Genomic DNA, 12,238 nt, shown 5'->3' on the forward strand with positions numbered 1-12,238 from the left:
GTTATTATTTCATTTTGTTTGATGTCAGTACCCAAACTTGAACTCAAGGCCACTTGCTCTAATGGGGCTTTCTTGCTCAGGTAAGGCACTTGACCATTTGAGTCAAACCTTGAACGTGCCATTTTGCTGGTTATTTGGGGATGTAGTCTTGCAGACTATGGCTTCAAATCATGATCCTCCAGGTCTCAGCTTCCTGAGTAGCTTGGATTACATGTGTAAGCCATCAGCACCCAACAAATAGTCACTTTCTTGATGGTAAGACCATCCCTGACCTATTTACCTTCAGATTTCTAATGTCTCATCCAATCTCTGGCACATTTCAGAAGATGAATAAATGTTTTTGCTAAATGACCAAATGCATATTCCATAGTTTTAATTCTGGTCTCAATCTTTTATCTCTGAATCTTTTATTAAAGAAAAAAAGTCTTAAAAATCTTAAAATACTCAACAGAGTTTTCACTATAAGCAAGCACTTTCTGGTTATTTGAGGCATTGTGGTTTCTTTTTTTTTTTTTTTGGCCAGTCCTGGGCCTTGGACTCAGGGCCTGAGCACTGTCCCTGGCTTCTTCCCGCTCAAGGCTAGCACTCTGCCACTTGAGCCACAGCGCCACTTCTGGCCGTTTTCTGTATATGTGGTGTGGGGAATCGAACCTAGGGCCTCGTGTATCCGAGGCAGGCACTCTTGCCACTAGGCTATATCCCCAGCCCCGGCATTGTGGTTTCTAATAAAGGAGCCACAAGCAATAAAACTGTTATCTTAAAATATGCTAACACTTAGGTTCCAGATAAGCATGTTTATATCCATTTCTCTGGGTGAATCTTACAGGAAAGTGTGAGCTCGGTTTCCCTCTAGTGTAACTTCACAATTAGGTGGAAAAGTCCTAAGTCAAGGTCACTTCCAAGGAGGAAGAACATAGCACTTTATGCATTTCCGATTATTTGCTTTGCTTTCCATAAGGTACTCAAAAAGAAATTAGGAAATCAAGATACCAACACAGGGGCTGAAGGTTCAGCTCATGGGTAGTTGAAGCACTTAAATTCCACCTCCTGTACCAAAAAATAAAAGATAAAAACAAAGCAAACAAAACAGAGAAAGAAAAGAAAAAATAAACCTTCCATCAAAACAAAAGTGGAGGTGAGTACAAGTAAAATCATGATCCCTTCAAGGCCTTTAGGAATTAGGTTATTTCAAAATGAAACTTGAAATGTGAAGTTATTAGCATATAGATAGCGCTGGAATCTGTGGAATTAAATGACCTTACATTATATATATAGTGTTACTTAAGTTTCAACAATCGCTAGGGATGGAAAACATGGATCTGAATTTCATCTATTTTGATCTTAAATGCAACCTATAGAAGCTTGTTAACTTAAAAAACCATGTTGAAACTAAAAATTTTTAAATTTCAATTTTAAAAATAACCAAAATTTCCATGATATGGAAATATAAGACATACAAGCAATATACCCCTGTTCCATAAAACTGTCTTCCTCAGACTCCAAAATACACTTCTAGACACAAAAGATCTAATTAAACTTAAGGCTCTTGGTTACTAAACAAAACACTAAACAAATGTTTGCCAAAATGGTACTCATCTTTATTTCCCCCACCTATATATCCACTCTTTCAACTGCTTCTGCCTTTCCTATTAAAAATCCAAGGATGTTTTCTAGATGAGTAATATACCATTCCCCAAGAAGAAAAGCAGTTCATGCCTTTTGTCTAACAATCTAGTTACTATTGGCTAGTAGCCAAATGCCCTGACTGTAGGGAGAGGTCAATTCAAGGTGCTAATTTCATTCATGAATCTTTATGAAGCTTATAGTTGAATAAAATTCTCATATCTTAAGTTGCCAACAATGGAAATGGTAGACAGGTTTCACCTTTGTTGGCAAAGCTTCAGTAGAAACCCTTGAACTAAAGGTTTCACAGGATTCTCAAGAGCCCTAATACTAAATTGTAGATAGGTAAAGATTTAGGAAATAAGAAAGAAAAGAAGATGAAGTAAAGAAGGAGGGGAGGGTTGTGGACAAACACAGAAAGCACTTCCCTCTGGTAAACCTGACCTGATTTTTATCATGTCTTTCTGCATTAATTGGGCTGTGGAAACATAGTAATTAATTTATGGCATTTTGTTTGAGGCCTGCTTTTCTAGATTTTTGCATAAGTCACAGGAAATGTTGAATGGAGTTGTGTTATGCAGTAGAGTTAATATGGGTTGTATTACATTATTGTAAAACTTAGCTTGCTTTCAATGCGGAATGTCATAAAAGTAGATGAACTCTGGTGCCAGTTTCTGAACCTCTTTGTGGCAAGAGGTCACTGCAAATTATTGAGGGACTCAGCATTGACTCAGCTAAGTTTTGTCATTTTCCTCTTTCTCCTGGTTTTATCACCAATTACCTAACAAGCCTAGGAGGGAGCACAGCTTCTGTAATTCTTTACAAGTGCAAATGGAGCAAATGGAAGGCTGAATCTGGTGATTGTCCTTGGTAAGCTTCCATGAAATCATTCCAAGAATTCTATACTCCTTTCCTTTTAAATTCTTTTCTTGAACATGATCCAATCCTTCACATATGTTCTTTCTTTCTTCTCCCAATTTTGGTGCCAAGGTTCCCTGTCTATCTTTCAAGGCAATCTGGCTACTACTTTTCTTAGGGAGAAGCACCCTCCATGGCTTGGAGCAATGCACTGAGCCTTTGAGTAAACTTTGTTACCAAGGAGGGCTAACTGAAGATGGAGCTAAGCTAAACGTTAGAAAGGTTAAGCTATTTAAATTAAATGTAGCTACATTTTTGAAGTAGACAAATGGAATCGAATTTAGCAAACCTCATGGCTTTACTAATAAACATGTCAGACAATGATGGCAATTCTGTGGTAGCAAGTCTGATTGATACCAAAATGGTAGGTAAAGGAGAACCCAGTCTTTTGTATTTATTAGATAGATTGTGGAAGGCATATATAGACACAATTGTTTGTGGGCAAGAAGAAAAAGAGAAGGAAAAAACCAGGATGAATTTTTTCTGTGTCTTAAACCACAGTGAAGCAAATGCTGAGGAATTCGCCTGGTAGATAAAAAGGTGGAGAAATATCTGCCTCCTGACTTAGAGAAGGAGGGATTAAAAACCAAGTAACTGGGCTGGGGATATAGCCTAGCGGCAAGAGTGCCTGCCTCGGATACACGAGGCCCTAGGTTTGATTCCCCAGCACCACATATACAGAAAACGGCCAGAAGCGGCGCTGTGGCTCAAGTGGCAGAGTGCTAGCCTTGAGCGGGAAGAAGCCAGGGACAGTGCTCAGGCCCTGAGTCCAAGGCCCAGGACTGGCAAAAAACAAAACAAAACAAAACAAAAAAACTGTAACTTATTACAGGGAGCAATAATTCAGAAGTTAAAATAACACTTGATGTTTTGTATCAAAATAATAGTCTTTTAAATTCAGAAATTGAGTTCTTCACGAAGAATTAAATGAAAATTCATGTGTACAATTTTAAAAACAGTAACATTTTCCCAAGTAACACTAATCAAGGGAAGAAAATTTATTTCAATAGAAATGACAGGAGAATGTGTTAAGAGAATCCTACATAAAGACAACTGTTTTCTGATCTTCAAAGATTCCTAGAGAATGAATAGCCTCAGCAACTAAACACAACCATGCAAGATGTTTTACAGAAGAGCTGGGTAAGCACTGTAAGTATTTGAGACACGACTTTTGAATTTTTTTTTCCTTGCTGGTACTAGGCTTTGAATTCAAGACTCTATCATTTGAGCTGGCACTCTACCACTTGACTAAACTACCAGATAGACATTTCTTGCTGGTTATTTTGGAGTTTGTGTCTCAAATTCTTCTCCCTGAGCTGGCTTCAAGCACCTACTTTCCAGATCATAGATTCCTGAGTAGATTGGATAAGAGGCATGATATTCAGGCTCAGTCACCAGCATGGGTTGGTTACCTTTGAAACTTTATGTAGCAACAATGACAAAATCTAAAAAAAGTACTACAATAATATTTTTATGTACAAATATATTACTTAAATGTCAAAAGATAACCATTTATACTACTAAGGAAATTAGCTGAAATATTACAAAATATATTTTAGTTTTAAATAGAATTTTAGATTAAACCTAATGGGAGAAATAACTATACATGTTTATTTACATATATAGTACATATGCAGATCAAACCAATTTAGACTGACTATATAGATGTAATTTGCCCTCTTGTTCAAAATCATGTACATTTTTAGAAAGCTTAATGTCCTAGATAATTGTATTAGCATATCTAATTTTTTATAAGTCATGAAAATAACCTTCCATTTTACTTTTTTTTTTGGCCAGTCCTGGGGCTTGAACTCAGGGCGAGAGCACTGTCCCTGGCTTCTTTTTGCTCAAGGCTAGCACTCTGCCACTTGAGCCACAGTGCCACTTCCGGCTTTTTCTATATATGTGGTGCTGAGGAATCAAACCCAGGGCTTCATGTATACTAGATGAGCACTTACCACTAGGCCATCCCAGCCCCCTATTTTACATTTTATAGAATCAATTTGAAACTCTTTTCCAAATTCAAAATGAATGGAAAACACCACTTAGGGTATAGTTACTCCAACCATAACTTTTATTCCAGGACTCACAATGTTCCCCTGTCCACTTAGAGGATCCCAAGATCTGAAAAGTAGAAAGCTTGGATAATAAAAGTCATGTTTGTCTTCTGAAATACTGAAAGAACTTGTGACTTGGAAAAAATGAGATCTTAGTATTTTCAAAGATTCTGCTTCCATGAACACCCTAATAATTTATTATACTTAAACCATAGCGAGGCTTAAGTTTCTGAATTCTGAGAAGCCCTAGCTCAAGTGGATAAATTAGAAGAGTAAATCAAATGGATAATATGAGAAAAAATTCTCTGGAGCAATGGAGTGAATTTTCTCAAAGTACATGAAATGCATGCATGGAAATAACACAATGAAACCCAGTTGTAAAATTAGTATCCGTTAATAAAAAATTCTCAACAAAAAGTATGAAACATTAAATTGGACTTCATTAAAAAAAAAAAAAACCTCTCTGATTCTTCATTTAGCAAGTTAACTTGTTGCAATTTCTGAGCCTAGAAGAAAATCATTAGAAGAAAGAGAACACTAGTCATCTTGCATTGTGAAGCCACTTGGAAGCCATTTGTCATCAAGCATCAAGCACTCTCACATACTAGCACAGGAATGATGGGAGGTTTATGTGAAATATAAAAGGTTTCTTTTTTCCTTTGTCTTCCAGAGAAAGCAAAGTTAACCATCAGAAACATTTCTCAATGAACACACCTACCAATATGTTACTAAACAGGAGCCCTACTACTGATAGTGAAAAAGACTGCTCTCACTGTGCCCACTGCAAGTCCTTGTCTGGCTGAATCAGGAGGAAAGGCCCAAAGGGCCCAAGAGGATCCAAAGGCATTTCCCTTTCAACTCCACCACCAACCCCTCATTTCTTCAACCTCTTCCCACATTTATTGACTAGGCTCGATATTTCCATCAAAATACGTTTGCATTTCCAATGTCCTCTAGGGGTATTTCTGTTGCTCAAGTGACAGCAAGGCCCAAGGACAGGAGCTGGTTAAATGAGAAACAAGACAGTGTCCAACTAGCAAGACCAAGTCAGTTTATTCAATCTCTCACTCCAGTTGGGCCCTTGCTTCTTCCACCAGTTTTGTGGGGGTTTTATTTATTTATTTATTTATTTATTTATTTATTTATTTATTTATTTATTTATTTATTATTATTATTATTTTGGCCAGTCCTGGGCCTTGGACTCAGGGCCTGAGCACTGTCCCTGGCTTCTTCTTGCTCAAGGCTAGCACTCTGCCACTTGAGCCACAGCGCCTCTTCTGGCCGTTTTCTGTATATGTGGTGCTGGGGAATCAAACCTAGGGCCTCGTGTATCCGAGGCAGGCACTCTTGCCACTAGGCCATATCCCCAGCCCCTATTTTTTTGTTTTTGAGAAAAGGAAATCCTAAGGCTCCACACTTGAGGTATAGGAACTTGGAAAATGTCTTTTCCTTTCCCTTTACTCCCTTTGTATAGATTGACCAAATCCATTCATTTGCATGCCCAGATAGAGAAACACTAATGAAATTAATAGGCAATAGAAATTAATAGCAAACAAAACCACTTATTTCTGCTTTGGAACTTTTAAGTCAAAAACTTTAAAAAAAATCAAGAACCATGTGGTGGTTTGAGAGAGAGAAGTCTGGTGTTGTTTCCTGGAAGAAATTGGTACACAAACATCAGAGCTTTAAGAACTTTGATCCTAATCCCAAGTATGAAAACACTAGGGTACAGGAGGCAGAAATTAAGGCTACACACAGGGAAGAAAACAAACTCCCTTCTTGTACCTCAGAGATCAAACACATCAATGAATATTGGGGACATCCCTTGTCATTTCACTCATTTTAAGAACTATCATCTTCCTTCAAGTGATTCCACCCCACCAATTCCTCACCCCAGTATAGGGTAGCAATCTCACTGTTCATCTGTGTCATTTCCCTGTTGTTTCCCTTAGGTGGCTAGCTGACCTACTGTCCCCAGAGATGCTTTTTCCCATTCACCTGTCTTTCTTTGGCCACTAGATCTGTTTCTGACTGGAGACTGGCCTCCTCCTACAGTCTTCTCTTTAGGATTCTGTTTTTCTTTTCCTGTTCTCTGACCTACCTTTTCCCCACTGTCATTCTTCCCCACACCCTTTCCTTAGAACAGCCAGGCTTATCTCTCCATCTTTCAGGGCTGAGTTTCTCTCCACTATCTGCTTTGGTCCCTCTGCCTGTGTATCTATCTGGCTTCCCCCACAAGAGCCTCTTGCTCCTCGCTGGTGCTAGTATCTTCACTGCAGGTACACCTGTCTGGGAGTGGAAACTAGCACCCAGTTTTGTTTTTCTTGTTTCCCTCTGTATGTGTACTGCTGGTCATATAGGGATCTCCCAGCCACATTTCAAGCTCTTTCTCACAGGCATTTCGTTGTGTATAGTTAGGTATCCTTTTCTCTGTATAAGAACTTCTCCCGGCTGTCCTTTCAGCCTTCCACAAAGCTACTGAGTGCTTTTGTACCATATGCTTTGGTCAAAACACAGGTATCCTAGTGTGTTCGCCCAATTCTAAGCACCTGTAATAGTATGCTAACCTCTCAATCTCCTGAACATACCTCTCATGCAAGTGCATACACTTCTCAAGGCGTGTGCGTGTGTGCGTGTGTGCTTTAACCTCTACTGACCCAGGTTTACACCTCTCTGAGGAGGTTTTGCTTCAGGCTGTTTTCTCAGTATGCACTTTAAGTGCCTGGCACTAGTGGGAGCTCAACAGATGTGTGTGGTTTTTTTTTCCTCCTCCACTTTTATCTGAATAAATATGGGAGCCTGTCTCTGGTGTCCCTCTGCCCCTCTGAGCCTGTTTTATGAGACCAGTTGGAGCATGTTCCTTGGTATGGACGCTCCGTGGATTACATCTCCCTCTAACCGCGTCTCTCATCTTGGGAGTGCATGGCTACTGGTTCCCCATATGGTAACCTACCCTTCGCTCCCAAGCGTGTCCACCCTTCCCTCTCCTCCATCTTCCCTACTATGTATGTGGGCACAAACGGCATTTCTCATTCCCCTGGCTGTCAGTATTTCTTTTTGGTACTTTTCTCTTACTTTCCTGTTTTCTTCTACGTGAAAGCGTTTCCTGGCTTTGTACTTTGGTTGCGGTGTCTGTGCGTCTGAGCTTCTGTCTGTCCTAGAGAGGTGTATGGCCGCAGCTTTCTCTCCGGAACGCGGGGCAGAGGCAGGAGCCGGTGCCCTGAATGGATTCTCCCTCCACCCCACTCTACTTCCCCCCTCCCGGCCCCCCTCCAGCCCAGCTCCTCTTCTAAAAACTCCACAGTCCGTCCCGGCCACCGCGCGTCTTTCGGGTACGCTGAGCTTCCGAGAAGTCCTTTCCCCAGAACCCGAGGTCCTGTTCCGGCACTAGGTAAGAGTCCTCCGGTGCGCCCGCGGGACTCAGTGCCCGTGTGTGTCTGCCTCCGATGCGGGTTCTCCGGATCGCCCAGCGCCGGTGTCCCCGAGTCCCGGGGAATGCAAGGTGTCCCCCGACCCGCTCCGCCTACAGGAACGCTCCCGTGTCCCCGAAACCCCCGTGGGCACCAGCTTGTGTCATATGCCCCCCGCCCCCCCCCCCCGCAACCACTCGCGGATAGCCGGCGTTCCGGTCCCTGAGGGTCCACGGTTACCCCCGAAAGCGCGGACAGCGGGTGCGCACGGATGCTCCGGGTTCTTTACTGGTTCTCCGCGCGCGCCCCACTCCCCCACCCCGCCATGGGCAGCGTGGCCCGCCCCACTTCTAGCCCCGGGGACCTCGCTCCGTCCGCGGGATCCAACTCGCCAGGAAACCCGCGGGCGCCGTCGGAAAGTCCCGCAAAGGCGGCGCAGCCCAGGCCGGGCGGAGGCTGCCTCGACCCCGCCGCCAGGGGCCGCCCGTCCGCTAGCCGCCGGCCCAGCGCCTCAGGCGCCCCGCCGGCCCCGGAGCGCGGCGTCAGCGACCCTGCCCGGGCTCTGCCCGGCCCCGCCGCCGCGGGCGCTGACGGCAGCCGTAGCGAGCTCAGGCTCGGCCGGCCCCGCGCCAGGTGCCCGGGAGAGGAAACGCGGCCAGACGGCGAGGGGGCGCCCGCTGCCTCCCGGAGCCCGGCCGGCCGGCCCGCCCGCTCACCTTGTGGCTCTGGTAAGTCTCGAGCGCCCGGATCGCCGTCTCGGTGAGCTTCACATGCAGGACGGTGATGTTGTCCTGCCCTAGCCGCCCGCACGACAGCCCATAGCGCTGCTCCTCCCGCAGGCCCGCCGCCCCCCCTGCCGCCATCTTAAACTCCCCGGGGTGCCACCGCCGACGCCGCTCCGGCTCTAGCCTCCACTGCGGCCGCGGCTGCTCGGGCTCCTGCAGCCGCCGCCACAGCTACGGCCATCCCGCTGCTGACGTACTGTCATAGACTGCGCGCAGCCAGACTTCGGGCGGCCACCGCCGCCACCCGCCCCACCCTCGGCCCCATGCCCCGCCCCGGGTCCTCCTCATTGGTCTCTTTCCCCTCAGAGCCGCCCTCATTGGCCGCCCTCCAATTCCCTCGGGGGCGGGGCCCAAAGTCGCCGGAGTTTTGGCTCCCGGGACGGGACGTCCGACAGATGAGAGGCTGACGTCGGGCTGACGTGCGGAGTTAATCGCCTCTGATGTCACGTCTAGTTGTCTCACCTGCTGAGTTTGGCCAGACAGATTTGGGGATCCCCCTGCTAACTGGGTAATCAGGTTGCCGGGTCTACGTATCCAAGTCCCAGCCCCGCCCCTTGGAGGAAAGAGCTGGCGATCGGTCTGCCGAGCCCCTGGAGGTCCCGAGTTAAAAGACCGCCCACCAAACGTGAGAGCAGGACGAGTGACCCACTAAGGGTTCTGTCTCCCGACAGCTGTGGAAGCTCGTGGAGGGGGAATGTCTCTGAGGAGAACACAGTAGGTGGGTGGGGTCCTTGGACAATTCTTCAAAAGCAACTTCAGATGTAATCATATTTCCCTAGTCATTGTACTTTAAACTTGAAATGGGCGAATCCGTCCTAGTCTTTTGGAGTTGTGCTAACTTGTGTGGCATAAGTACAGAACCAGGAAGAGGGTTTAACTGTCCTTCGTGTGCTGGAGATCATGTTAATGACTTGAACTTCAAGGTCTTTCAAGCTCCACGTTGGTGGAGATTTCATAGGAACCGGGTATGCTGCTCTGGAGCTCGCCATGAGGTCAGGATTTTATGGGGGTATAGAGTGGCTACCCTGCTTCTGGTGCTAGCTCTTTTCAGAGGACCTAGAAGAATAGAACTGATTTTGACTTGAAAAAAAAAAAGAAATATGGATACCTCTAATTGTCTCCTTCCGCCCGAGTTTCTCGCATCTTATTTGACAGGGCTGCGGGAAAATTTAGCTAGGGTTTAAGGCTAATTGTGATGGGCTGTGGAGGCTAAGTGAAGGAGACAGGAGCTTAATGCATGCGGAGGCCTGGCATACTTTCTGCTGATGCCGTATGTGTAGGTGTGTCCTAAAAGAGAGAGCCTGGAGTCCTCTCCAGGCTGTGGGTAGGTAGATAAGGTAGGTAAGTTTCCAAAGAAGATGGAGAAACTGGTCATCAGAAACACCAGATAAAAATAAATCACTAAAAAAGGTGAAAGCATACAGCAGCATTTTGAAACATACACACACACTCACATACACACACATACTCACATACACACACACACTCACATACACACACACAATATTTTCCTTTTTAAATAGAGGCATGTATTGCCAGACAAGAAAATCCTGTGTTTTGTTGGGATTCTCCAGGAATTTTAGGTAATTTAATCAGCATTCCCCATTCTGTTAAAATGGGAGTAGTGCTAGAAATTATTCCCTATGATTTCACACATTCTCTACACACACCTGAATAAATTCCTACAGGAACACTCACTTTTTTATTCAATTCCTCAAGCATTCTCCCTATACAATGTAAGTGTCCAGAAGGGATTCTGTTTTTATATCATATGAGTAAGTGGAAAGAAACACTTACATCAAGTCTTGTCTCATCATAGGAAAGCAGTTTATGAATTAATTTCAATCTATTAGAATTTGCTACTGTTAAGATACAATTAACACTTGTTAATTTAATTGAGTGTTAGTACAATAAGTGTTAGAACAATTCATTGAATAGGAAATTAAGACAATCTCCAAAATGGATTAGAAGTTTTACTTTTAGAAGGGAATAAAAGCTTTCTATTTCCTTGTTTTCTCAGCTTTCCAAAAGTAAAAACCTTACTCAAACAGTTCATATTTAGGTGAATTATAGCATAAAAAGGAATTCTGTACTAGTATTCTCTTTTTCTGTTCTTTGCTTTATTGGTTTTTTTTTCTTCTTTGCTGTCTTCTTTGTTCCATAAGGAGGAACTGACCACATATCTAAAGTTTTTAATTATTTGAGAACAATGGTGGAGAGGGGGGAGCGGGGGGAAGGGAGGAAACTCTCAGAGTTTTGACCAGAACAAGTAAAATCTGTTCCATTGCCTTTCCAGAGAGGGTGGGTAAACTCCCTACCCACAGGAAGTCCTAACTTAGTCTCTTCTTAGACTATCTGATGATATCCCAAGGATAGGGGAGAAACAAGAGTGATTTTTTACTGTCATTTTCAAATTTCTAATCTGTGGTCTCTTATTAGGAGTTGATTTGCTTTCTCAACTGTGGTAGGAAAATGTCCTTATGCCATATTTTAATGGGTGACAAGTATTTCAGTGGGTAACATGTAATCGTAGTGAGTTAATGTTCGTTTGCATTTTTCTCTCTGGGAGTTTTCCAGCTATGGAAGGAAGCAATGATCCTGTACACAGTGATAAGATAATCGAGTAATGTCTCTTAATTGATGCCCCACAGACATAGGACACATTATGCCTGCCTGAATCACATGGTCACGTTGTGCTGCTCCTGCTCATGAGGGTAATTAGTTTTAAGGGAGCTGATGAAAGTTATTCTTTGGGAAAGTCACCATTGTAAACACATTTTCTGTATCTTTATTCAGTTTAAATAACTAAGCAGTGAAGGCCTTCTAAGTGTAAAATGCTGTGAAGAATGAAAATATCAATCTGTGTAGTCTAGAAGGGAATTTTCTATATAAACATGGTGAATGAAGCAACACACTCAAAACAAAACAATTAAAGAATAGTAAATGCTAATTTGATGGGGTTAGTGATGAACTCAAAAATTCTGAGAAAGAAGTCTGGAGAGGTTTTGTGGAGGTGGAAGAACTTGAATGCCTCTTGAGTGCTGAGTAGAGGGGGAGAGGCCAGCTAAAAATGATCTTCGTGATCATGCTAGCTGAACCCTTTAATTTTATGAATAAGGAAACAGACCCCACTGATTTTAAAGTAATCAGCTGGCTCTATTATAATAGAAGAAGCAGGGTCTGAATCCGTTCTTGGAGTGCCTTTGTACCTGAATACACGGAACAATTGTTTGGATTTAAGTAAAAAGAAACCTACTAATCTACTGATGTCATAAAACAAGGTTGTGGCTACATATAAACATATGTAGCTATAGAAGGTATACATGGAAGTTCTTTTTCCTTGGAATTCTCCCTCTGATGCCTCTTGTCCCCCATTCTCTGACCTGTACCACCATACTGCTCTGCTCTCTTAAAACTTTCCTAGACCTGTCCAAAGATATTCTTC

At 43.5% G+C, this 12,238-nt stretch overlaps 1 protein-coding gene and 1 long non-coding RNA gene across 3 annotated transcripts in view; both read right to left on the reverse strand.

Annotated features, from left to right (window-relative positions):
* Ell2 (elongation factor for RNA polymerase II 2) overlaps nucleotides 1-9,006 on the reverse strand; it is a 73,773-nt gene extending 64,767 nt beyond the window's left edge. Inside the window, exon 1 of one of the 2 annotated variants that reach the window (XM_048331572.1) lies at nucleotides 8,725-9,006. In XM_048331572.1, coding sequence (XP_048187529.1) covers nucleotides 8,725-8,871 — 147 coding nt within the window. In that variant the 5' untranslated portion in view covers nucleotides 8,872-9,006. The remainder of the gene's footprint in view (nucleotides 1-8,724) is intronic. The other variant, XM_048331571.1, reaches the window with a different exon arrangement.
* Nucleotides 9,007-9,792: 786 nt separating this feature from the next.
* Nucleotides 9,793-10,880, reverse strand: LOC125340117. The gene is made up of 2 exons (XR_007208686.1): nucleotides 10,294-10,880; nucleotides 9,793-10,242 (listed from the first exon to the last, which is right to left on the reverse strand). It is a non-coding gene; the product is annotated as an uncharacterized LOC125340117 (long non-coding RNA).
* Nucleotides 10,881-12,238: the final 1,358 nt, after the last annotated feature.

The sequence above is a fragment of the Perognathus longimembris genome, chromosome 22 (genome assembly GCF_023159225.1).
Source record: "Perognathus longimembris pacificus isolate PPM17 chromosome 22, ASM2315922v1, whole genome shotgun sequence".
In the NCBI taxonomy this organism is placed as follows: Eukaryota; Metazoa; Chordata; class Mammalia; order Rodentia; family Heteromyidae; genus Perognathus; species Perognathus longimembris.